Raw genomic sequence first — 26473 nt, forward strand, 5'->3', positions numbered from 1 at the left:
TGGGCCTACGGAGTGAGGCAATCCTGAGCTGGCATGGAAGGAGAGGCAGGCTATGGGACCGGCTGACACTCCTTGTACACTCTTTGGCAGACTGGGAATGGACACAGAGTGCAAATATTGTTCACCTCAGTTAAAAAAGAAAAAAAGGAAGGAAAGAATCAGACACTCTGGAAACCTGGAGAGGGAGGTGAAAAGGCAGCCAAGCATATTGTCTGGAACAGCGGGGAGCCGACCCCCATCTTTCCTGTACTGTACTATTTGTTGCCGGGTACTCCCAGATATTTTAAAGTGAATAAAGCTGTAGCTTAATTAAACTATGGCCATGGCCTCCTGTTCTTCTTCCAGCATGGACAGACAATGTGCTGTTCTGGGTTGAGACAGTGGGTTTAGGTCAATGTACATATCAACAGGCCAAGCCTGCAACCTTTACACAGGCATGAGATCCCACTGATCTCAATGGAACTACTCACAAAAGTAAGGACTTCTTCCGAGAGTAAATTTTGCAGGACTGGATTACAAGACAACAATATTTGTATATCACAATGTATTGAAAAACAACTTGTCTATTTATTTCTCTTTCCAGTGTTAATATTCTGAAAGCTGTCCCTTAATACACATGAGCTGCATTGTTAATACTACACCCTATGTTTAAAAAAAAAAAAAAAAAATCTGACCTCATAGATGCAATGCTACAACTACGAATTAAGTGATTAAACCAATCACCACCCCAAAGTGGTAAATAAAGCCACTGCTGGAACTCCAAAATGCATCTTCCTGCTGGAAGACAATTGTGTTGAGTTTTTCTTCCCATCTGGTCCCACAGCTGGAAAAGGCTCCATGACCAACATGCAAGGTGCAAAACCTATGGAGATGCAGGAACCCAAGCTTTGTGTATGCTGAACACAAACCTTAGGAGAAGGAACTGAGGAAGACGGGACAGCAGTAGTGGGCAATCAATATTAGAGATTTGGAAAGGTGAGAGGCATTGTGTGCAGAGCACAGATCCATGTTATCATACATGAAACTGGAAGTTCAGCAATTTCCCAACCATCATTTAAAATATGCTTGTCTTAAAAGACTGGTGAGCATAGCCTCACTCTCAGAGTTTACAGGTTCACCAGAACTCTTCAGTGGAATTATGCTCCCCTCCCCAATTCAACTGGCTGATACTAATTCTCCAATTCTTCCCAATTCAGTTGGGAAGTACTAGCCATAATATTGTTGTGTTTTTGTTTTTGTTTTAAATGCTTCTGAATACTTTTCAGCCACATTGTAAAGTATTTGTATCCTTATGAGGTCACCTTATGTTCCTCAGTACTTTGGCCAAAAGCGATGACAGTCACCATATAGCGGGCACAGGGCATTATTCCTCATATATGCAAGATGTTGTTCTAATACTTAATATCAATGTCACACCAGGTCCTATGCCTTCCTGATTTAAACGTCCAAAAAAAAGTTTACTGACACCTGTGGAGTATTTTCTTGTTTACAGTCTTGGCACATGCACGCTCATACACACCTTTAGATGTTTAAGTGCTTGTTCTGCAACCAGCTCTTCCTTCTTGTTCCATTCAACGGCATTCATTATACACGTCCACAGGAGTCCAATCACTGCAGGCTCTGGCAGATCGTTTCTCTTCATTTCCTCTTTTACATAAAGCACTACCTGGTGGAAGAAAGAAACTTCCCACAATAGTTTGTACAGTTAGATAAAATTCTGAACTATAAATACACTAAGGTGTGGGTTATAACAGAAAAAAAGTGGAATTAGCTGCAATCACGTAAGAAAGGCATGGTTTTTCCTTAAAATACCTTATCGAGTAAAACTTGTTCATTTTTCAAGTCTTTATGTACAATGTAAAACTAAAATAATTCTAGCACCATTCTTGACAGCACAGAAGCCCTGTGATTATGTTTTTGTATAGAATTAAAATAGGAGTAAATTAAATAATTCTAAGATGGGTAGAGAAAGCCTGTGGGGTATATACATATTTCCCTATAGTCACTGTTCATTTAAGTCTTTGCCTAATTGAGTAACAGTACGAATATAAAAATAAAAAACCTCTCCCCACCTCTTTAATTGGACATTCCTGAGACAGACGTTCCTGTAGCTCTTTTTGAAGTTCTTTACGAGTCCCCAGTGACTGCTGGACTCGGAGGAAATCTGAGAGCTCTTTTAGCCGTGCATCAGTGAAGTACTTCGCAAAATGCTCCACATTCTGCCGATTGGCTGGAAATAGTTCCTAGGAGGCAGAGAATGCTTCTCTGTTAAATAAACTACCAAGAAAGCTTATGGTGAGGAAGGAGAACTGGTTAAAAGAAAATTAATGTTTGCATTTTCAGTGGAGAAACCACATTAATTTTTATATAGGCTTGTTTTAGAGATAGTTGGTAACAGAGAAAAAACTACAACTCTTCAGGTTATATACAAAGAAAAGACAAGTAATTTACAAATTAATATTAAGTCTGCATATTCATGAAAAAACCTTGAGTTTAAAATAATATTTCAAAACATAGACCATAAAGCCATCATGCTAAGATCAGAGACTATGAACACAGAGCATTTCTATATATTTACATTTTGAGAGAATATATCAGTGTGTTATTTACCATATACTGCACAAAAGTGAATAGGAATATTTCTGAGAGCCATCCAATAAATATGGAAAATTATTGCATTAAATAGACAGGACACCATTAAAATAACTCATTCACAAGTGTGGCATCATTCAGCCCATACAATTCACAGCAATAGCAGACCAGTGAATTACGAGAATCCAACCATGAAAAAAAACAGACGACAACTCTCAAGTCTGCTACTACAACTAGCATGTCATCTTGTCAGGGAGGGGATGGCAGTTATTTACAGACCAGTTCCCGGTGTCTGAAAGAACGATTCATGATCTGGATAACAGGCCTTATGACAGACACTAAAGGAGCACACTCTATTTACTTATCTGTCTTGGTCTACAAGTACCTACACAGGAGATATCATCTGATACTGAAGCCTTTTAATCTAGTAGACAATAGCATTATACATTATCCAGTTGCTAAAAGCTGAAGATAGCAATGATCAAACTGGAAATAATACATAAAGATTTTTTTTTAAACTATGTGGGTAATTAGTTATTGGAACAGATTACCAAGAGATATGGTAAATTTTTCATCACTTGGACTTTTTAAAATCAAGATTTGATGTCTTTACAGAAAAATATGATCTAGTTTAGTTGCACATTGGGCTAGAAAAAGGAATTACTGGGTGAAACTCTCTGGTCTGTGTTATGCAGAAAGTCAGATTTATAATCTGGCTTTATAATCTATGAATCCAAGCGTCTTCAGGCAAATGCAAGAAGAGACCTGCACATTAGACAGCAAGAATCAACTATTTCTTCCCAGGAACCCACAATTCTCAACACTTCAGGCTGTTGTTGATCCAAGAATTATATGCATGAACCGCAAGGCCATTGGCCTGACCACACACTGCTCCTAGTGGTTCTGCAGCTATCATTTTAGAACCACTGACTACCAAAATGCTTAGTCTTGTATTCACTTTATGAGGATATCCCAACACTATTTCACAATTTTAAATTATAGAGCTATAATTCATTTTCAAGAGTATAATAATTTCATAAACCACTGCAGCTTCACTCATGGTTTTCTGCAACTAACAAACTATGTCAATAAAATAAAATCCTCAAATACACACATACTGGTTATTTATACTCTGTTATTACCAGAGTTTCAGTGGACAGTGACAAATAAAAGTTAGTTAATTCTCTGGCTTCTTAAACTATATTCTTCAGTCTTCCTGCTATGGAAAAACAAAAAAGTGGATCGGAAAAAAATTACAGGACCTGATGCTTTAACAATGATGCAGAGACAGTAGCTCTAACATTATTACTGTGATTCAAAATATGTCAGTTTTTTGGGAGGGAGCATTAGTGGGAATTAACATTTATGACAAAGTAGCATCTGCCTTATATATCCTCCTCTTCCTAAAACAACAAAAACTCCCAGAAAATACATGGTACTTACTAGCAATCGCTTGTCTAAGTTGGCTTTTCTTAAAGAGGAGGTAACTGAGTTGGCATCTTTCTCTGCTATCCATGCTTTGAAAAGCTTTACAGCAAAAGATGCCGCAATTCCTATTTAAGAAAATAAAGTAAACAAGAACACACACTTCAGCAACTTTTGGAATGAATTAGCAATGCTTGAGAGATTTTAACAAACTAGGTAGAAAGCAAGATTGTGTGTTCTGTGGATTCTTTGTCAAAGATAACAAGCATTTACAGTTTGTGTTTAGATTTTTTTTATTTTAAATGCAATCTTATTTTCTTTAATTACTTTGCAAAGTTCACAAGTACTTTCAAACATGCTGTTTTTATATTTGCATTGAACCAATCAGATTTCCCCAATTGTTTTCCTTGCAATTGGTCTTGTTTTCATTTATAGACTATGTTAATTGTTGGATCATATTAAAGAAGTTCTGTATTAAAATCACAAATGAGTTTGATTCCCCATAGTTTAAATTCCAGGGTATTACTAATTAAGAGGTCTCTTGGTTTTTGGTACTGTTTCTCTCCCTCTTTTTGTGAAACTTGCAAGCTGCTAATTGCGTTAGTACATTCTAAGACAGAGTCTGTTCTCAAAGCAATTCACACAGAGAGAGACTCAAAGCAATGCTCTGTAACAACAGAAACAGCACCCAGAGACTCCCCACCCCTCTGTTGTATTAACAATTGTGATTAAAATAGAGATAGAGGATGTATGTGGATGGATGCCTTGGTGTGGGTAATAACTGAATGATCAGGGAGCTGCCAGCCTAAGAATCCAGTGTCCATCGGCTGAAGAAGGCGTCAAGTGGAAATAACCAGAGGACCCCCCCCCCCCCGGAGGGCAGACTGGAATCCACCCAACAGCCTCAAGAATGGGAGAACCAAAGAACAAGATAACATCTGGCAGCACAGAGCCGTCAGGAATGTGCTATCTGCTGATTGATTCAGCAACAGCATGATGAAGCAATTCCCATAGACTGGCATAGGAAGAAACTCCCATAAAAATGGACTCTAGAAAGTGAGAACTTTGGGGTCTGATTCTGCAAACCAACTTCCAGGAGCATCAGATGAGCATCTGACAAGGCCCTGCTCCCTCCTCATGTCCAGGCCACCTGACCAGTGGCTTGGCATGAGCAACTCTAAGGCTGGTAACTATGATAACAACCTTGCAGAACCTGTGTGTGTGTGTGTGTATGAATGAATGTGTGAATAAATATAAGATTGAATGGAATGTTATAGCTATAACTAACAGCTTACTAAGATTCTTTCTGTATTCACAAAAAATGTGGTATTTTGCCTTTTCCCCTTTAATAAGATCCTGCTGGTTTTTATTTTATTGGTATAACACAACGATTTAAAAAAAAAAACAAATACATGAATTTTGACAGATTTAAATAGGGAATCAGTTTAGGTAGAAGGATACTTGACTGTCTAAATAATTTGAAAGAAATTAAATTATGCACTGGAGGAAACTTGATGAAAACTCTCCAGAGTTATACAGTAAGTGCTTTATTATGATAAACCAAACACTACTTCCTTTGTAATTGGTTTAGATTAGTGAAGAAAAAATATACAGTATGTATTATTTTTTCTTCTGTGTTCCTGTATCTAGAATCACCATGGGATTGTAGCTATTCAAAACACTTATGTAATATCTTAAAGTAGGAGTGCATTCTCTTTGAAATTGCATAGGGTTTTTTACAGGTAACTTTAATGACTTTTTTTTGCTGTGTTTGCACAATGCCTAGCTCAATGGGGTTCTGGCACATAACTACAGCACCTGGGTGCTAACATCATAAAAATAAACAACAGCTGCCCCACCGGCTCCCCAATATTCATCATCTTCTCCCTCATCTCAAAATCATCTGGTTTTAAAATGAAAATAGGACATAGCTAGGTGAGCATTGGCCTGCTAAACCCAGGGTTGTGAGTTCAATCCTTGAGGGGGCCATTTAGGGGTCTGGGGCAAACATTGGGGACTGGTCCTGCTTTGAGCAGGGGGTTGGACTAGATGACCTCCTGAGGTCCCTTCCAACTCTGATATTCTATGATTCTATGATTCAAAGGAAGCAAGCATGACACAGTTGTTATTTGCCAATTTACAGACACTCATTTTCTCTCTTTTCATTTGTAGCGAATCAAACTATCTTCTGAAAAGATTATTCCCTGAGTATCCCCAAAGAGAAAGAAATAATATGCACGATTTTCAATGACATTGGTATGGCAGTTTTTCCAATCTTATGTAGTGGAACGTTGGCTGTGGGGCATGAGCATGAGACGAGTGCTAAATGGAACTGCAGATGCTCAACGCCTCTCAGGATCAGGCCTAAGACTTTTTACTTTGCATTTTAGTTTTATATTAGTGTATCAAGTTGAAATGGACATGAAGCAAACATACAGTTACATAGCCTCTGACTATTCAGCAGTGAGAAAGAGTGTGTTCGACTTACACAAGATTTAAAGAACAATGCATGCCTATGATTATGTATCTGCAAAACAGCTCATTTTTAACCACAGCTCACTCTACCAAAGTTTAAAAAAAATTAATTATGCATTCCAAAACTGAATTTGGATAAAAGACAACATAAGTCATTTACAGTTAGAAATCATTATCCACAGTTTATGTACATACCACTCACTATAGAATACGACATTCTAGAAAACTCAGGAGAGGGAAACATTCCATTTTGGGACCATAAGGATTTTTCATGCAGCAATGCCTTTCAGCACAGCTATTACCAAGATTTTGCTTTAAACCCACCTTTTCTACTGAAAGTCTGATACCTCACAGCAGCTACTTGGGCCACATGATACTTCATTGTATGGTACAGATCAATAGTGTGTAACAGCAAAAGGCTGACTGGCTGCAAAAAGCAATAGAAAAAACATGCAAGTTTTGGGGCAAATATATGCCAAGAATCAAAAGCACTAGGAATAAGTAAGGAGCTGTCAGAAGTTTAAAAAGCCTAAGAATATGGGTTCATACTGTAAGGTTTTTTGCTCTGGTTTTACACAGGGCATAAAATTGTATCCTTCAACATTAATTTGAAATTTGGCATTTGTAGTTCAAGGTAAAAATAAATCCTAAGCTTTTGTGTTTTCAGATGCCTCTTGTGTTCCTGTAACTAAAAAAGGCTGCCATTTAAAAGCACTACAGGCCATTACCCTAAAACATAGATTAGTGCTTTTGTTTGGATTTTCTCCTAGATTTATTCCCATCGTGAAAGCTGTGGGTGATGGCAGAGCAGGGCTGCAGCTGTGGCCTTTCTTTCTGTAGCATTTAGAAAACAAACGTAATTAGGGTTAGCATGCAGTAAAGGAGAACATGTTCCACTCAGAGCTGCTTTAAACAGTTGCAGTATTTTGCAGTGAACACAGCTTCATTTTAAAAAATACCTTTGTAAAAAAGAAAAGTACAACATTGCCAGTATGTGTATGAGTTATGATGGGAAACCCACATTCACAGACCAATCTGTTGGGTGGGCGGGGGGGAGCATCTGGAAAAATATTAAGTCTCCAAAGCAGAAGAAATATCACAACGCACCATAAGATTGAAAGAACAGTTACTTACCCTACCGTGGCTGTCTAAGGTTATGTAACACTATCAATCCCACTGTAGATGCACAGGTGCCTCATTCATGCGAGTTCAGATTTTTTTAATGGGAGTGTCCACTGGGGTCACATATGTGCACTGTGCTTTTTTGTGCTCCCATGCAAGGACATAAAGGGCAGAGTGGCCATGACTTTCCTTCATGTATCAAAGACTTTGTTTGCTTAGGAATCAAACTGGGGATGGCGGACACGTCCGGGAATCCACACTAACACCACCTTGAAGAACACTGTTAACGCAGGGTAACTGTTCTTTTTTCTTCGAGTATGGGTCTGTGTTGATCTGACTGGGAAGCAGTACCCACCCAGGATGGTGGGAAATGAAGAATTTCAGCTGTACCCAACATAGCATTTGAGAAAGATCAGTGGGCTGCTCCATGTTGCAGACTTGATGTTTTATGGAAAAGATACACCAGCCAGATGGTAACACAGTGAGATGTATTGTGTTATGGAGAGTGCCCTTAATAGAGCTGAACAAAAGGTTGGTCTACTTTAAAATGCAATAAGTAGCCAAGGATCTTGGTATTGGGGCCTGGATAGGATCCAGACCATGTTGGACTGCCCTTTCTGAGAACCATTTCTATTTAGAAGATTTTTCAGGTGGATGTTTTTCTTTCTGTATCAGGATTTTCTTGACCTATAGGGAGCAGTCCATGGTACTCAGCCAGCCAATAGCCATGCTACCAAATGCAGTAACTATGGGTCTGGGTAAAGCATCTGGCCATGGGACTGAGAGATCAGGTCTGGACAGTCTGGGAGCTGGATCCGGGATGGATGGTCATCTGTAATAGGTATATCAGCCAAAACTGCCTCAGCCCATATTAGCTACAAGAATGACCTTTTGATCTTGGAAATCACTCTGGGTATCAAGGGAATCAGTAGGCAGGCATAGAGAAGTCCTCTCTTATACTTCAGGGGGGAAGGCATCTGGCAATAATCCTAGAGTTAGACCCCATCTGGAGCAAAAGTTCTCATACTTGGCATTGTCTCTGATAACAAACAAGTATTATGGGGGTTCACTAATGATAGCATATCTGCATGGACCATTCATGATTGGGCATGGGTTACCTGCTCAGGAAGTCTGCTGGCTGATGCTGACTGCCAGGTGAACTGCATCTCCATAGGACTTGTGAGTACTTGCAGAGAAGGATTTGTATACCAAAGACCTATCTACCAAGGATGTGTCTCTCCGCCAGACAGAACAGGCATCAATTATGCCCATCAATCAGGGGGATGTCAGTCACAGATCAGGCAGGGTTTAAACCCTGAGGGTTTAGAGCAGTGGTCCCCAAACTTTTTATGTCATGAGCCCCCCCCCCTTTACCCATAATGGACTTTGTCCACTTTCCCCCGGGAGCTGTGGTTGGGAGTGGGGCCAGAGCCGCAGCCAGGGCTGGAGCCTGAGCCGGAGCCGGGGCCAGGAGCACAGCTGCAGCCGGAACTGCAGCTGGAGCTGGATCTGCGGCTGTGGCCAGGGGAGAGCAGAGCTGGGTGACACTCCTTCCCAACCCCTCCCTGAGGGCTGGCCTGGGCCCCACTTTGCCCCCTCAAATGTTCCTCTGTGCCTCCTTAAGAGGGACACACCCCACGGTTTGGGAACCACTGGTTTAGAGTCTGTCATGATGGTTGGTGTGAGGTGTCTCACTCTGCTGTGCAGGGCTAGCTATTTTTTTTTGGAGGGGGAAGCATTATTAATATATGTTGTTTGCAATGTAGCTGTTGCTGTGATGGTCCCACGGTATAAGAGACCCCCACTATTGACTTGAAGAAGAGCTCTGTGGAGTTCAAAAACTTCTCTTCTTTCACCAACAGAAGTTAGCGCATTAAAAAGATATTACTTCACCCACCTTGTCTCTAATATTAACGTATGTTGTACAAAACACATTTCTCCCCAAACCTATTAAAGCTAAAATCAGAAAAAAAAAATTTAAAAATAAAAAACACAACACACAAAAAAATTACCTTCTTTGACAATGTTGTCAGTGAAAAGGCTTGTCAATATGGCAGCAGGAAGTGTTCCATTGCCTAACAGGATCCCAGTGAGCATTGCTAACTTTGTCTGCTCCGTTTCAGAAAAGGCTTTAAGGAACAACAGGAGCTGTGGATCAGATCAGACAAACAGGCATATCTGAGCCACAGAGAATGACAATGTGTCGTAAAGAACATTAAGGGCCAGATGATGAACCCCTTACTTCTAAAACAGTCCCACTGAAGTCAATGGGAATGCTAGTGGAGTAAAGTGCTACTCACCAGAACCATAACAGAATCTGGCCTGAAGAGTTTAGCATCACACATTGCCACATTTACAGGAAATGCAATTACAACAGATTCTCTCGGAGCTAAAATTCAAAATAATTTCCTAACTTAAGCAATACTGATATCCTTGATAAAGCTGACAAAGGAAATGCAGGAACCTAAGTTGCTTCTGAGACCTCATCATTCCCATTATTAATTACAGTAAGGCAGCAAATTGGTTTGAGAAGAAAATACAAGCTTTCCTGCTGTGTGAAGCAAAAGAAGATTGTGATTCAAACAGAAAACATAAGAAAATCTGAGATGAAGAGGACTAGAAGACTTATAAATATATGGGTGAGAAAATACTTGGCTACGCTGTTTTTTCCAAAGAAGGTGCAGACTGACTCCAGAGTAGCATGGCAGCTAACTGGTTAGCAGGAAAAGTTATTTAAAGAACGTTATCAAAACCAACAGATCCAGGTCGGGGAAAAATGGAATTTATATTTTATAGCACCAATCTAAAATGTTCATTTTAAATTGCATTTGTTTAATCTACTGTAACCGTGAATTACGATCAATAGCCACAGGAACACTGACATCAGGAGACCTATTAATATTCTGTATATAGAACCCAAAGTGTTCAGACAATAAGCACGCTGGAAAATGCCAATGGTAAAATAACGGCCAGGGTCAAAACTCTCAGAAGCCAGAACATTTAGTGTGAGAGCTGAAATCTATTTTTAAAATATTCCAATGTAATGCCAGTGCAAATTATCTGATTGATGGCCATGGGGACTTAAGTCTTCTTTATCCAAGCCTTTAAATGTGCTACCTGAAACGTAACCTTGAGAAAGTGAAAGTAATTCAGAACTTCCAGTTTGAGACTGCCAGCAAAGCTGTTAGTAAGAGGGAGGCATCTTTAGTTTTCCCCTACAGATATTTGCTTTTCCTGCTACATCACCCATCTCTTTGGTCCCCATTTTGGCGAATAAAGAAGGAGGATTATGTATACCCCTTGGAAGCCAAATTGGGTGCATTCCCCATTTTAGCACTTCAAACCAGTATTAATTTCTGACCATCCTACTCTTGATGTGCCGCTTGCATTGTTGTGCATGTGACATACAAAAATCCCTGGGACAAAGATTTTCAGTAAAGTTGCACCCAATCTTCAGTAAAGTTGCACCCAATCACATCAGGTCTGAAGTCTGGGCAAAAAGCTGCTATTTTTAAAGCCACTACTACTGACAGCAGAGTTCCACACTCCTATAGGCTGCACAGAGAGGGAGATTATAAAGGGAACAAACATCTTTAACTACCAAAGCACTAATAATAATAGGAACACATTGCTATTATTCAGAAACATTTTTTCACAAACATTTGAAAAATGACACAGGGAAAAAACTATTACAGCTCTTTCCATAAAAAAATAATGTATTATAGTATTAAAAACCTACAACATCAATATTTATAAATCCTTCTGAATTTCAGAAATCTACAAATTGAACTTTAGCATTTCTTGAAAGGTTACTGCAAGATCTGAAGTCACATAATATTGTTTAAGTGTTTTCTGTTTCTTCTCACACCACACCCCCAACCAAACATTCTTCTTACAAAGGTCTTTTGGGACAGGTTCTAATTAAAAAGTTATTTAAGTTTATTACATTTCAATACAATATCTTTGGGGCAGGGACCTTGCCTTCCTGCTTGCAAATGCCTAATACACTGTTGATGCTGTAAGAATATTTGAACTAATAAAGTTAAAAAAAAGATAGCTCTGAGAACCTTATGTACAGGATCATTTTCTTAGTTCCAGGGTATTATTATACAATCCTCATTTAGCTGCAAAATGCAGCCTAAATTAATTATTAAGGAAAAACTTCAAAATCTTTAATTAACCCACTTAGGAACAATAAAAAACCCCACCAAGATATTCAGATCTAAGCTGTTGTGAAAGTAATCGGCAACGAAAATCTGTAAGAGCTCTTCCTTTACTTAACACTGTTACTAACCTCTGTTGGGGAGTTACAAAATGCCCAAGTTATTTCAGAAGAGTTCCGAACCTCCCACTGGATTCTAAGTGGTTTATAACCTACTGATAGACTGTATTTGGTTCTGAATGTAAATTGGTTCCCAATATGAAAAACAAGAAGTATGACTGACTCCAGTACTATATTCGTAGCACATCTAAAACTCCTACTTATTTCAGTGGGAGTTTTAACTGCACAATGGGCCCAGGATCAGGTCTATTGTGCTGTGTTACAAGACATTTTTTTTTTTAAACCTAAAGTGAAGTTCCGTGCAGTATAAGCTATCCACACATATCCTATGTAAACAAAAAGGTATATGGACTTCTCTTGTAATCTGGAAAAGCACAAAGATTGAGAAGACTGTATTCCTCCATACACCTACAAAGTGCAGTTATTCCTGAATAACCCCACTTCCTGAAGTGTGTTATTGCTTTAAGATTCACAGAATTGTTTTAAAAATACTTGTCAGCATTGCAAAATAAAGCACTTTACAGATCCACAGAGAAGCACAGCAAGCTACCTACAATACCCTATGATTGTGTCAGTTCTGTTCTACTCAGCATCTTATGCCTAATCCATATTTGATCTCTCAGAAAGCCACCTTTCCGGTATCCTTCTACATAGTTTCAGAGCAGTTACTTTCATTAGGGAAAGAGAAAAAATGACCCAAGTTCCTTGTACCATATCCCACTACTTGCACATACTCCTGTACGCCTCATTTACATTTACTGGTAAATGTACAAAGATCTACAGATCTGCCTTTAGCACGATGTTTATAATATTCTTCCCTCCCTCCCCCGCTTCCATGACGGGAGGGATGTTAACAAGCCACCTCACCTTGAATGGTCTTTTGAAATATGTGTTAACTATTTATGCTAAACAATCTGTGTTCTACCTTGTATTTAGCGGTGACACTCAGAGTACCTTTCCTAGATCTGAGGAAGAACTCTGTGGAAGCTCAAAAGCTTGTCTCTCTCACCAACAGAAGCTAGTCTAATAAAAGCTATTATCTCACCCATCTTGTCTCTCTTACTTGGGCTGTGACAGTTCACCAGGTTGCCTATTTACATACAGGATCTGTGAATTACTGGCATGAACTTTAACTGACAATATTAATAATAGAGGGTTAGCAAATTTAATCACTGTGCAAGGACACCCTTTCCAACAATTTTTGAAATTCCTTGCATGAAATAAAAGTCTAGATTAAAAATTGCTCATCAGAGAGAAATTGCTACTGAAATCTGTGGCATACTTATGCAATTGGGAGAAAGTCCTTATAAAAAAATCCTCTTTTTTAAGTCTCTTTTTCAATAAGATTTGAAAGCCAAAAGCAGACATGAAAGGGAAATGCTTCTCAAGGTGCACAGGACTATCAGTGATCTTTTGTAATAATTATGAACAGGAAGAAATATAATATGACCCAGTGAAAGCAAGCACTAAGAGTGCACATTGCCACCTCAGCCAATCTCACCCTAAAAAAAAAAAAGTAAACATTCCCCAAACACCACCTGCTTGAGTAAAGTGAGACTGCTGGTCTGGCCCTGATTTTCAGCATGACTTTTCCTACCCCAGTGGAACTTTCCACCAGCACTACCTGAACACTCTAAATTGGATGATGCAACTGCCAGAGTATCAATTTCACTGCTGGGACAGTCACAAACCATTTCTGGTGGTATCATCAAGGCATCACTTCTCGTGTCTTTCTAAGAGTAATGTAGATTTATCTCCCTTTTCAACTACCAATTTCCATAGGAACATGTTTTAGGAGAAATCCTGTTTATCAACATCCAGGCATGCATTTTATTGCACATTAAGGAAGACACAGTAAATATTTGATGGGAAAAGGTCTAACATACTGAAATACCACCACAATAAATTACTCTATAGGTTGGATGGTGGCTACTTGCAGCGTAGGTGCACAAAAAAGAACAAAGTGGACACAATGAGCCTTCTTTGTGATCCAGTACAAAGGGCAACCATGGTGCTACTAGGGAGCACAGGCCCTAACCCTTGCCAGCGTCCTCATGGGTTCCAGTTCTCTGAAATGGGATGGAGAAGAGAAGGGTGCCCCTTCCCACTCCCCTGGCACTGGCAAATAGAGCACCAGAGTAGGCTCTTGATAGCTCTCATCCAACTACTAATCTAACCCAGCCTGATATCTAATTAAATTGTGAGGCCTGAGAAGACCACAGCCTGGGGAGGTACAGCTGAAAGGTACCGGTAAGTCTTATTTGTTAATCTGGAGTAAGCAAAAATAGCCAGATTTGCAGTCCTGGAGACTAATACCCTCCAGTAATCCCCAAGGATTAGCGAGCAGTAGTGCAAGATTTCCCTCAGGGCTCTGACAACACGCTTCAACCCTAATATCAAACAGCCACCATGAAGGGTAAGAAAAATATTTCCACACCCAGTTAAGTGTTGGAATAATAAATTTATATAATTTAAATTATAAATTATATAATTAAATAATAAATAAATGTGTTAGTCTCTAAGGTGCCACAAGTGCTCCTTTTCTTTTTGCGGATACAGACTAACAAGGCTGCTACTCTGGAATCTCTACTGACATTGCTGACAAGGGTAACTATAAATCTTTTTTCAGCTGAGTTACTTGCCACTGGAGATGGGATTGATACCAGTTCACATGTGCTAGAACACCAGCAATGCATTTTAGGTAACTACTTTATCACTACTGATTTGAACTGATGATTATCAATCCTTTTTTTTAAAAGCTTCAAATTACTTTGTATTGACCACAACCTGTAACTGGCATGATTGTGCAATATGCACTCTTAAAAATGCACAAAACTCAAAGTGAAGCAAATTACAAAGCAAGTTAAAAAGAAGAGGCAGTTTGAAGTGACATGGTATTCCTTTGTTAAAGATGCAGAACGCTTTCTGTAATTTGAATGCAATGAGTCAACATTTCTCATTTCAATGATTAAAATAATTAACAGCAAGAACATCAGATTTGTGTAGGGAGCAGAGGTAAATTGAGTTCTACAATGAGTGATGCACTAAGCAATCAGCATCAGTTAAAAGGTATATGGACCACAACTATAAAATAGCCTCGTGAACTAGCAAGAATGTGCAAATAAGAGCCAATATCCCTAAGCCACTGTATTTGTAAAGGGAGTCAGTTTGACATCAGAAAGACACTCCCTCACTTTTTCTGTGCATGATATTTAATACTTGGAACAGTATTGCATATTCTTGCTCATTTTTATTAAATGGAGATATTTTAACCACAGGAGAAGTTATACCCACATCAGCACTGGCCACAGTTTTATTATTCCAACCATTAATCTATGATATTTTCTATTAATTCTGGCCAGAAGAGTGTAAAAGTGCAAACATTTCTTCACAGATTTCTTCAGCCTTCCATGTATTTCAGTAAATGCCACAATTCAAAACATGACCACCACATTCACTGAAGTCTAAAGTAAGCAAATACAACAACAACTCTGCCGATGTGATACTTGGCTCTTACCATGTCACAGACATGCACTCAAAGCCTCCTAAACACCTAAGGGCTCATTCTGCAACCTATACACACCAGACTAGTCACAACTCATACAAGCAGTCTCACTTCAATGCGTGGTAGATTTGCATTCGCTACACAGAAAATATATACTAGGAGTTTGATACTACTCTGGGTTCTGTTGATATAGGGCCTTGGTGGTGAAATTCATCCCAATGAGTACTCTCCAGGTGGTTCCACAGCCATCAAGCACCACAGGCTGAGATGAGAAAGTAGCGGGCACAGGTAGTCAGGGGAGCCAAGGATGCACTGACTCAGCACGTGCCCTGGACAATCTCCACAGGCAGTGCTCTTATAGCACCTCAGTTACAAACTAAAGCTACCACTTCGGGGAGTTGCAGTTTGCACTCTCTGACCCAGCCAAGTTAAATCAAGACAAGAATATGCAGTTACTTTGGACAGAGGGTAGGTGATATTAAGTCCAAAGAGATACTGGCACCAACATTACCTTTTTGATTTCCTCTTCAAATGCCTTTTCCAGATATTTATATCTCCTGATTAGTTTATTGAAGACCTAAATACAAAACAGATTAAGTTAGAGGGATAAAAACAGTCAGCGTATTTTATAAGTAGGGGGCCAGGAACTAGCACGGTCTCTGGTAAGTCAATAAAGAACACTCATAACTTATCCGTGATAAACCTTGGAATACAGATTTTTTTTTTTAAAAAAAAGATCTATTCCAGCTCTGAGGAGAAAGAAGTAGGGATTAGTGGCTTCTTATGCGTTTATGTCTTATTATACGATTTTCCTTTAGATATGACCAAATACACTGCGTTTCCAGGAAACTAGCAGCTACCCAGTACAACAGGTGTTGTGCGCATTTGTGTGACAATCCCTTGTCTCACAAGCTACCATGACAAATGTTCTGATTCCCAACCTCTCATCCCTGTTCCCCTCTCTTCTCTCTCTCTCCAGTGCCCCTACTTCCCTTTTTCCCCATTCATAGCTCCATTTGCAGGAGTGAAACAATGAGGATGTCCCCACTTTGCATACATCCTCTAACAACACAGCTGCCTGAGAAGGCTGGGGGATTGAACAAATAGAGGGGGGCCTGTAATGCCATGATTTTAGGGCTGAATACCTTTAGTAATGCAGGCTTATTAACAAAGACCTTGACACAAAGTATCATAAAATGCTTTATGATCAGAGGCAGAATACTTTACAGTTATTATTATTTACAGTAAGTTATTTTAAAAATCTTTTCAGGAACAACTATGCAAGAAACCAACAGTCAGTGCTATTGGAGCGTAACATTAACATTCTGGTAACTTTCAGATTATTTTAATAGGACTGTCAAGGTTCCTTCCCCACTCTGAACTCTAGGGTACAGATATGGGGACCTGCATGAAAGACCCCCGAAGCTTATTCTTTCCAGCTTAGGTTAAAAACTTCCCCAAGGTACAAACTTTACCTTGTCCTTGAACAGTATGCTGCCACTACCAAGTGTTTTAAACAAAGAACAGGGAAAGAGCCCACTTGGAGACGTCTTTCCCCAAAATATCCCCCCAAGCCCTACACCCCATTTCCGGGGTAAGGCTTGATAATAATCCTCACCAATTGGTACAGGTGAACACAGACCCAAATCCTTGGATCTTAAGAACAATGAAAAATCAATCAGGTTCTTAAAAGAAGAATTTTAATTAAAGAAAAGGTAAAAGAATCACCTCTGTAAAATCAGGATGGTAAATACCTTACAGGGTAATCAGATTCAAAACACAGAATCCCTCTAGGCAAAACCTTAAGTTACAAAAAGACACAAAAACAGGAATATACATTCCATCCAGCACAGCTTATTTTACCAGCCATGAAACAAAAGAAAATCTAACGCATTTTCTAGTTAGATTACTAACTTAACAGGAGTTGGGAGGCTGCATTCCTTTGATCTGGTCCCAGCAAAACCATCACACAGACAGACAGACCCCTTTGTTCCCCCCCTACCTCCAGATTTGAAAGTATCTTGTTCCCTCATTGGTCATTTTGGATCAGGTGCCAGCAAGCTTACCTTAGCTTCTTAACCCTTTACAGGTGAAAGGGTTTTGCCTAGGGCCAGGAGGGATTTTATAGCACTGTATGCAGAAAGGTGGTTGCCTTTCCCTTTATATTTATGACAGAGTATCTTAATTCAGGGCCCCAAACATTTTGAACTTTTCATACAGACCCTTGCATTTCTCACTCCCCACTGAAAACCCCCTCCTCACCTCAGCAGGTTCTTCCCATGTCTGTATGTGTATGCATACATATCCTTTTCTAGTACAGTCAGAGAATAAGCAGAAGGGGTTCTCCCTTCTCCCCATACTGGCATCTTCAGGAACATCTCCCATCTATTCTCAGTTTGTTTTTAATTCTTATAGGGGATGGCTGGGAAGAGATGGCAGTGGGCCTTTCCCTGTTCTCTCCTGAGGGGACAAAGGTCTCCTCCCACTAGGGGCTCCCCAATTCTCTCCCCTCCCCTCAAGATACTCCGATCTTTTTCCCTCAGATCCACGTCTGCCCTCTATTCATGTCTGTCCTCCACTTGTCTGTTTCCCTCTCTTCCCCTCCCATAACTGCCTCCGTATCATCTGTCCCCATTCTGTCTCTTTATCCTTTGTTCCCTGTCCTCTCCATCTGACTGCAGCACTGGTAAAAGGTGGAGGGCAACAGACTGCGACTGTGGCTGTACTGGCCTGGGTGTGTTGGGTGTTGAGAGGAGAGAGGTTGAAAATCAGTGCTCTCACCACTGTGCAGAGCCAGCACCAGGCTTGTGACTGACATGGCATTCGACTGGGAGGGGGAGGTGGTTTACAATAAATATCATTTAATTTTTTTGTTGTTGCCAGGTTATTGTGACCTGGAGGTAAATGACAGAATCGGTTTATTCCAATAATGTATTTTTAAAAGGCTGTTAAGAGCCTATGACTGGCACGCTTGTTGCAGAGCAGCAGAAAATGAAATAAAGGATGAATTATGGCCATGTGAAGAGGCATACTGATATGGAAATGTATAGTTAATTAAGATGTGGAAAGAGAATGAAAATCATGAGCTAGGGTTTTTAAGCCTTTTGCGTTTTAAAAAATAAGAAAATGTTACATATTATGACACAATTTGTAATGTGGAGAAGTGAAGTGTTTTGGGATACTTAGGGCATGTTTACATTGGAATTAGGCACCCGTAGCTGGCCCGTGCCAGCTGACTCTGGCTCGGGCTAAGGTGCTGTTTAATTGCAATGTAGATGTTCAGACTCAGGCTCGAGCCAGAGCTCTGGGACCCTTCCCTTCCACCTCGTGAGCCCGAGCCAATCAGGTGACTTGCAGGACTTTTATTCTAGTGCTGACATAACCTTATAATGTGCAACAATAGTGTCTACAAGGACCAGCTAATGTGCAACGTGTTCGTGCACTTTAGAAATCATACCCCTGCTGTGCACACAGGGCTCGTCTACACAGAGCAACAAAGTGCCATGCAAGTAGTGGCATTACTGGCACATTTAAGAATCCTCAAGTATGCACTGGCATAAGACTGGCCTGCAGGATTAAAGCAGTTCTTGGAGTTACTTTAACAGTTATTTTAGCCTTAATTTCACTCCTTCATGCTAGAGTCAAACCTCTGTTTCCTGTTAGTCCAAAAAGAGTTGGCAGAGTCAGTAATGGAAGCATCAATTCAGTTATTAACGACAAATACTGATTTGTTTTGCTGACTTTTGGTAGAACTACTTTCACTGTGCTGCATTTCTAGTCCCTTCAAACCTCTTGCCTCTACACTTAAATGCAGATTCTATTGCAAAGCTAAATTTCTGATATTTCCAGTTATCATTACCAGACAACTTAAAAATCTATCCACGCTGAAGAACCAAAAGCAACAATTTTGTGAAATAAATATTATGAATAAAGATATTCTTAGAAAGAGTGGCATATTCTTAGCAAAGGGTGGAGTGGCTAAACATGTTGCTTGCTACACAAAATAATTTCACTCCTCCAGGTAGACTTTTTAAAGTAGCCTCACACTTCTCAGCCAACATATGCTATTCAAACAATTCTTGAAGCTAGTGCCCTTTGTATGAGTCTTGTGAGGGTCTGTAGATCACCTGAACACGTTGGCAGGGATAATGGTTCTTATTCTTTCATGTACTGTATCATGTTACAATAATAATTAGATACATAAATACTATTTACAAAATAACAGATACTGTAATTTATTATATCTGGACACACACTAATGAGATTTCATTTTTTTAAATTTAGTTTTACTTACATGCAGAATTATAGGGTGGCTCATATTTTTCTGTAATGACAATGCTCATCCTTATTAGAATATTACAGATTATTATGTACTGCTATTAGTCATCATTATTTGTCATACTCCACTAAGGAGTTACGTGATTTGAGATATTCTTGCATAACGTCTTAAGGTTCGTTGCTTATTTGTATTTATTTCACATAGGCCTATTTTTCCAGTCCTGCAAACTCTTATTCTTGTGAATAACCTTTTCATAACATGTAGAGGGTCACTGACATCAACTGGACTATTTGTGCAAATCCCGATTACCTGCATGAGGAAGAGTTGTAGGATTAGGCTTTAAATTTTTCAGTCATTACTCTTATGTTCCATATGTTAATTATATATAAACTTGCTAAAACCTCTAATAAAATAACTCTGTATGTAGAAAAGGACAGCACAAACTAAAGAGAAGAATAGGAAATGATTGACAAACCTCACAAGAAATATGATCAAAGATATATGTTTGACAGCCCTATAATTGTCTTTTAAAGGAATTGTGACCAGATAATTCTCGAAATCCTTTTTCTTATCTAATGCTTATAGATTAGAGGGAACAAAGGCAGATTAGTACCTAACTATACTACTTAACTCCTTTGTAGTTAGTCTACTGCATGGTCAATCTGCAGATTTATTGCTATTATGGGATGTTAGATGGGGTGGGTTCTGAGTTACCCAGGAAAGAATTTTCTGTAATATCTGGCTGGTGAATCTTGCCATATTTGGGGTCGGGAAGGAATTTTCCTCCAGGGCAGATTGGAAGAGGCCCTGGAGGTTTTTCGCCTTCCTCTGTAACATGGGGCATGGGTCACTTGCTGGAGGATTCTCTGCTCCTTGAAGTCTTTAAATCACAATTTGAGGACTTCAATAGCTCAAACATAGGTGAGACGTTTTTCACAGGAGTGGATGGGTGAGATTCTGTGGCCTGCGTTGTGCAGGTCAGACTAGATGATCATAATGGTCCCTTCTGACCTTGGTATCTATGAATCTATTATCTTTTCTAATGATTTATAAACAGACTACAGTGGCCTGTCAATAATGGGTTTCCCTTCCTACCCTGACCTGAGCATAGTTTCGGATAGTGTCATGATCTTCATCTGCAGAAAATACACAGTGGCTGGTCATCTTGGTCTTGTCATTGTCATCTATGCGTGTCCCTCCAGGGGCTAAAAAGAAAGATAAAAAGCACAATAAAGATGCATTGTTCAGATAAGGCCCCTAAGACTTACTAAAGCTTATAACCTCTTAAGTATCACTGAGTTCAAGGTGGAATGAAAATGGGCATCAGATGCAACAGCAAAAAGAAAAAAAAAAAAACCAGAGCACTATTCGATTGTGGTGGCATTTGGCACGTATAGAGAAAGGAACAATCAGGATTTCCACACTGTGCCACATCCTACAGACCACTGAGCCTATAGAGGATTGAGAGTCATGACAAGAAATCTTGGCTGGCTTTGAGTGGTGAGTGCAGGATGTGGTCCTGTGGGGATTACTGGTTGGTGCCAACTACCTGATAAACATACTGGCACTTTTGTGTTAATTTTCATCCCTGTTTGCAAACATATTAATGTAATCTTTTCTGAAGAAAACTATTAGCACATCATCACTTGTTTTAGGACTCAGAAAATGCTGCTAATCTCTTTACTGCTTACCATACCTAGCGAGTACATTTAACCATATTAAAACTAGCTTTATTGGCATCAGATCTGTTCAGTTATGGATTGGCATAGTAAAGCAGAGGTAGGCAAACTACAGGCCGAAGGCCACATCCTGCCCACGGGACCATCCTGCCCGGCCCTTGAGCTCCGGCCGGGGAGGCTAGCCCCCGGCCCCTGCCCTGCTGTCCCCCCTCCTCTACAGCCTCACTTTGCCACGCCTCCTGCGCTCTGGCCCGCCGCTCCTGCCAGGGAGTGCAGCGGCGTGGCTGCGAGCACAAGCGGCGCGGCAAGGTGAGGCTGCTGCTCTGAGCGGCATGGTAAGGGGGTGGGGAGGTTGGATAAGGGGCAGGGAGTTCCGGGGGGTACTCAGGGGACAGGGAGTAGGGGGTAGGGAGCAGGGGGGGTTGGATGGGGTTGGGTCCCGGGGGGCAGTCAGGGGACAAGGAAGGGGGAGTTGGATGGGTTGGGTGTTCTGACGGGGGCAGTCAGGAGGTGGGAAGTGGGAGGGGGCAGTGGCCAGGCTGTTTGGGGGGACAAAGCCTTCCCTACCCGGCCCTCCATACAGATTCACAATCCCGATTTGGCCCTTGGGCCAAAATGTTTGTCCACCCCTGTAATAAAGCTACAAGCAAATAGCATAGCTATACACGCTTGCGTGACCAAACTCCAATCTGCACGTACTAGTATTTGCAAGCAAATCAAGGGGTGCATGTAAACATTCAGAGTTGGCACATACTTTTGACAGTCTAGCTTTTAAGTATGAAATTACTTTAAACCCCCTTATATATTTAATACCAATAACTGATGTATTTTAAAGAGACCATTTATAATTATACTAACTATATTGTATGCCGATACAACATAATAGTAATTTAATCCAGGAATAGGTCTCAGTTCAAGCATGTCAACAGCCCCAAGAGAATTAGGGTCATAAACATTTTGTCTCCTCTACCATTTTTATGCCGATATATTAATACTAAGTTTCAGGGGACAGAGCTGAGAACTAACTTTTTTCTAGAGGAAAAAGCAGACAGTGGAAATAACTAGATAAAGTTATGGTGTGAAAAAGGTTATTGATACAGGTTTGTTATCAAGCACCCCAAACAGAATGTGAACATAAAAGATGCTAAAAAAAAGTGTCTCCGGTAAAATTAATATTGAAAATATAGACCATTATGCTTTAGGAAAATCTACTAAATATAAAATGGAAAAACACAGAGTTGTGATTCAGACATAAGTGCTAGGCAGCTGATTATTTATTGAAAACTACTTCTGCCTACCAATCTTCCCCCAATAAATTTGTTCAAATTGTCTCTGGTTTTTTGTTTTTGTTTGTTTTTTAAATCAGCAGCTCGCTTCTGCATCATTACTATTGATCGCCCTTTCAACAGGCTGTCTTCATTTGTTTGTACTCCTTTCCCATTTGTAATCCATAAATCCTCAGTGCTGTCACGTCTTCAGGATACTCACAAGTTGGGACAGCATTTCTGAAGGTCTCAAGTTTGATTTTCCACTCTTATCCCAGGGGTCATGCAGATGTATTTCAAGCTGGCTTTTGTAGCTATTGCATGGGTGGGAATGATTAGAGTGGAAATTTTCCTAGTACATCAAGGGCTCACATCTGTGCTTCAGCAGTCAATAATGCAAATTATTTGCTCTCAATTCTCCAGTTAGTGACACAATAGAGTTTTCATCCAGTACCATTATGCTGAAATATTTTGGAGTAGATTTGGGCTGATTGCAGACTAAATAAGTACCAAGATAGACAGAACCGAGGGTAGATTTAATAGCTTTCGTGGAGCGAAGTGTACACTATTTAACCACATTCCTCCACTAAAATGTTATGTACAGAAATTTTCTAGCATCAACAAGATGCACAAAAGTTTACCTAACATGCTGCCAGCTATCAGGATATCAAAGAGTGTGTCAGCATAGCGACGATAATCTAGCCTGGAGCCTGTTGAGTCCAGAAACTTGGCTACAGCCTCCAGGTCATTACCAGCTTCATTGAGGCCTTGGATGATTGTATCCCTGAAAACTGTGGGTTCAAATTTCTCCTTTTCATCTAGGAGAGGAAAAAAAAAAAAAAAGTCAACCAACCATCTATCTGCTTAGATTTACATATTAGACAACAACTGACACGTCTGTGATATGGGAGCATAACATATGTTTCCCATTCTGGTTATCCTATTTCAAAAGTATCCGTTGGCTTTTGTTAGCTCTGGGAATGGTACTTTTTCTTGCCCCTTGTTTTTCAAAAACTAAAAAGGAACATGCACAACCAACCTTGGGAAAATGAAATAGAAGAAATCCATTAATGCAAAATCATATAGTATATATGTACAATTTTCTACTGATATTTCTCTTATTAAATGTATTCCTCAATATGTTACTATATATGTTGTTAAATTAGATGATAAAAATACATGCTATGCAAAGCTACCTAGTTAAAAGTGCTGCATGAACTTTCAGTTTTTCATTTTCTGATGTTCTTCTTTGAATTTTAACTGCAACTTAATTCATGCACGGACATATGCAAATCTTGGGGAAGAGCAAAGATCACAGCAGCCAACAAACTCTTATGTTCTATGAGCACAGAGGAGTGTGGGTGGGAGGCTACATGGTGTCATCATCAGTTGTTTCCCAGATTCACAGAGAGCAGCAGCTCTTGAAACAGAGAAGAGTGACAGTCAACGATGCAAAAAAGAAAAGGAGGACTTGTGGCACCTTATTTTCTTTTTGTGGATACAGACTAACACGGCTGCTACTCTGAAACCAGTCAACGATGCATCACCTAGTTCAATCTCCAGGAGAAAACCTTGATTAAAATGCTCACTTTGACCTTCAGACAGCATCTTTAAGTCACGGTCCTTAGTCATAATGGATGCCCTTGCAAATCCAGATTAAGTTTAGACATATCCAGTGGTGAGCTGGAGCCAGTTCGCACTCGCGTGCGAACTGGTTGTTAAATTTAGAAGCCAGTTTAGAACCGGTTGTTAAAGGGGTGGGCAAACTCCGGCCTGCGGGTCACATGCAGCTCGCAGGACTGTCCTGTCCATCCCACCTGAGCTCTCAGCTGGGGAGGCTCCCCTGTGAATTTTTACTCACCCGGCAGCACTCCGAACCCTCAGTGGCATTTTGGCGGTGGGTCCTTCACTCGCTCCGGGCCTTCGGCGGCACTTCGGCAGCGGGTCCTTCAGTGCTGCCGAAGACCCGGAGCGAGTGAAGGACCCGCCGCCGAAGTGCCACCAAAGGCTCGGAGCGACTGAAAGAACTGGTTCTTCAGTTTCTGGCAGCTCATCACTGGACACATCCACATATACCTCCTGTTGCTTCTTTCTTTGATAAACTAACAAGCTGCTAATAGGTAGCCAAGTACATCTGAAACCTCCCAGCAAAGCAAGTCCTGATTTACACTCATGTTCTTTGAATGGCTTATGTCTGAAAGCATGTCTACACTACAATCTTAAATCAACTTACATTAGGTCGACTTACAGCCACTACAGTGATTACTACAGTGGCTGATGTCCACACTATCCTCCTTCTGTTAGTGGTGTGTGTCCTCACCAGAGCACTTCCACTGACTGAAGAGAGGAAGTGTGGGGGGCTGAGAGCCAGGGCTCTCAGTTCCATGCATCTTCCCACTGGGAGCCCTGCTGTCCCCCTGGGCTTCTCGCCTCCCCACTCCCTGCCCAAAGCTGGGTGAACAGCCACCCTTGGTTTCTCGCCACTGGCGGGGAAATTAGCACCTGGAGCCCAGCTGGCTGCCATGTTCCTATTGGGGATCTGAGAGCCTGGTCTGCTGCTGAGCTCCTAGCGGGAAGCGAGGAGACACAGGGCAGCCAGGCTCCCAGCCAGGAGCATGGAGCTGGGACTCTGGGTGGCAGCAACACTCCCCGTGGGGAGTGGGGAGCCCGGGCAGCAGCCCAAGTTGGGAGCCTGGGTGGCAGCCTGGCTTGTAGCAGAGACCCAGCGGAGCCCTGTAATTGACAAGACAGCCAACAGCTGATGTAAGCGACGCAGTGTCTACACATACTCTGCATTGTCCTAACTACACTGACATAACTCCACCTCCATGAAAGGCGTAGGGCACTTACATTTGTGGGACAGGCTATAGTGTATACTCTGGCATAATTAGGTCAACGTAAGCTGCCTTACGCCAACCTAACTGTGCAGCATAGACTAGGCAGGAGGGTGTTTAAACAGAAACAATCATGAATTTTACATAGCATTTTGTCATCTGTTTTAGATATTGGTGGCAAGTCATAACAGCAATAATTACTTAAGAATATAATAGACTCTGCACATGAAGGAAAAAACCTCTCATTTACTAGTAAGAATGAAGATCTATTAAAAACCTAATCAAGTAAATGGCTCTGCCACTGCACCCTTAAAACTAGCTCTACTCAAACTACACCTCCTATTGGAGCAGGACCCAGAAGCTGTGGGGCATGTAATGAAAATGCTCTGCAATGGTTGGTGAGGAGTTTCAGTGTAGGTATTGATAATGAGAGTAACTCAATGGGGATTTTGGCAGGGCATTAAAGGGAATGGAAAGAAAAGAGAGGGCTTTGTGTGAAAGTTAGTGCTCCATGAAAATTCACTGAAAAAACCGTAGCAGAGTCATTCTGAGTAACCATGCTGCTTATTCACAGATATCTTGAGCCTCCTAGGGTCCTTCCCAGCATGGACTATAAAAAGCAATCATTTCACCTTAACTTGTAATAATGCCCAAAACGTTTTTATTTGTGCACAAGCAGCACAATAGCAGGAGCAGAATCATGAATGCTACCAAACAACCAAAGGAAGTACAAACTATTCCTCCTTGGGGAACCACAAGAGTATGTATTATTCACATGATATCAACAACATGCTAGGTGCTTTACAGACAGTTATGAAGACAAAGTCCGTACCCCTAAGAGTTTTAAACGTATAGATATTTTTATATTTTTCAGACAGGCAGGTTTAAAAATACCCATTTAATTTAATTTGGAAGGTTTTACTGTGTCTAGCACTATGGGGGCTGCGGACCACAGTGCAACACAAACACCACCACCACTAATATTTTCTACAGTAGTTTTAAACCCAGATACTTT

At 40.5% G+C, this 26473-nt stretch overlaps 1 protein-coding gene across 8 annotated transcripts in view; it reads right to left on the reverse strand.

Annotated features, from left to right (window-relative positions):
- The window catches only part of BZW2 (basic leucine zipper and W2 domains 2), a 77604-nt gene that overhangs the window by 15745 nt on the left and 35386 nt on the right, over positions 1–26473 (reverse strand). For 6 of the 8 annotated variants that reach the window (XM_073333787.1, XM_073333789.1, XM_073333790.1 and 3 more), the window contains 7 exons: positions 23266–23442; positions 20782–20885; positions 15913–15978; positions 9627–9762; positions 4036–4145; positions 2073–2243; positions 1520–1666 (listed from right to left, as the gene is read on the reverse strand). In XM_073333787.1, coding sequence (XP_073189888.1) covers positions 1520–1666; positions 2073–2243; positions 4036–4145; positions 9627–9762; positions 15913–15978; positions 20782–20885; positions 23266–23442 — 911 coding nt within the window. Of the gene's footprint in view, positions 1–1519; positions 1667–2072; positions 2244–4035; positions 4146–6816; positions 6920–9626; positions 9763–15912; positions 15979–19695; positions 19817–20781; positions 20886–23265; positions 23443–26473 lie in introns of those variants that run through there. The other 2 variants (XM_073333792.1, XM_073333793.1) reach the window with 2 other exon arrangements.

Source organism: Lepidochelys kempii, chromosome 2 (genome assembly GCF_965140265.1).
Source record: "Lepidochelys kempii isolate rLepKem1 chromosome 2, rLepKem1.hap2, whole genome shotgun sequence".
NCBI classification, from domain to species: domain Eukaryota; kingdom Metazoa; phylum Chordata; order Testudines; family Cheloniidae; genus Lepidochelys; species Lepidochelys kempii.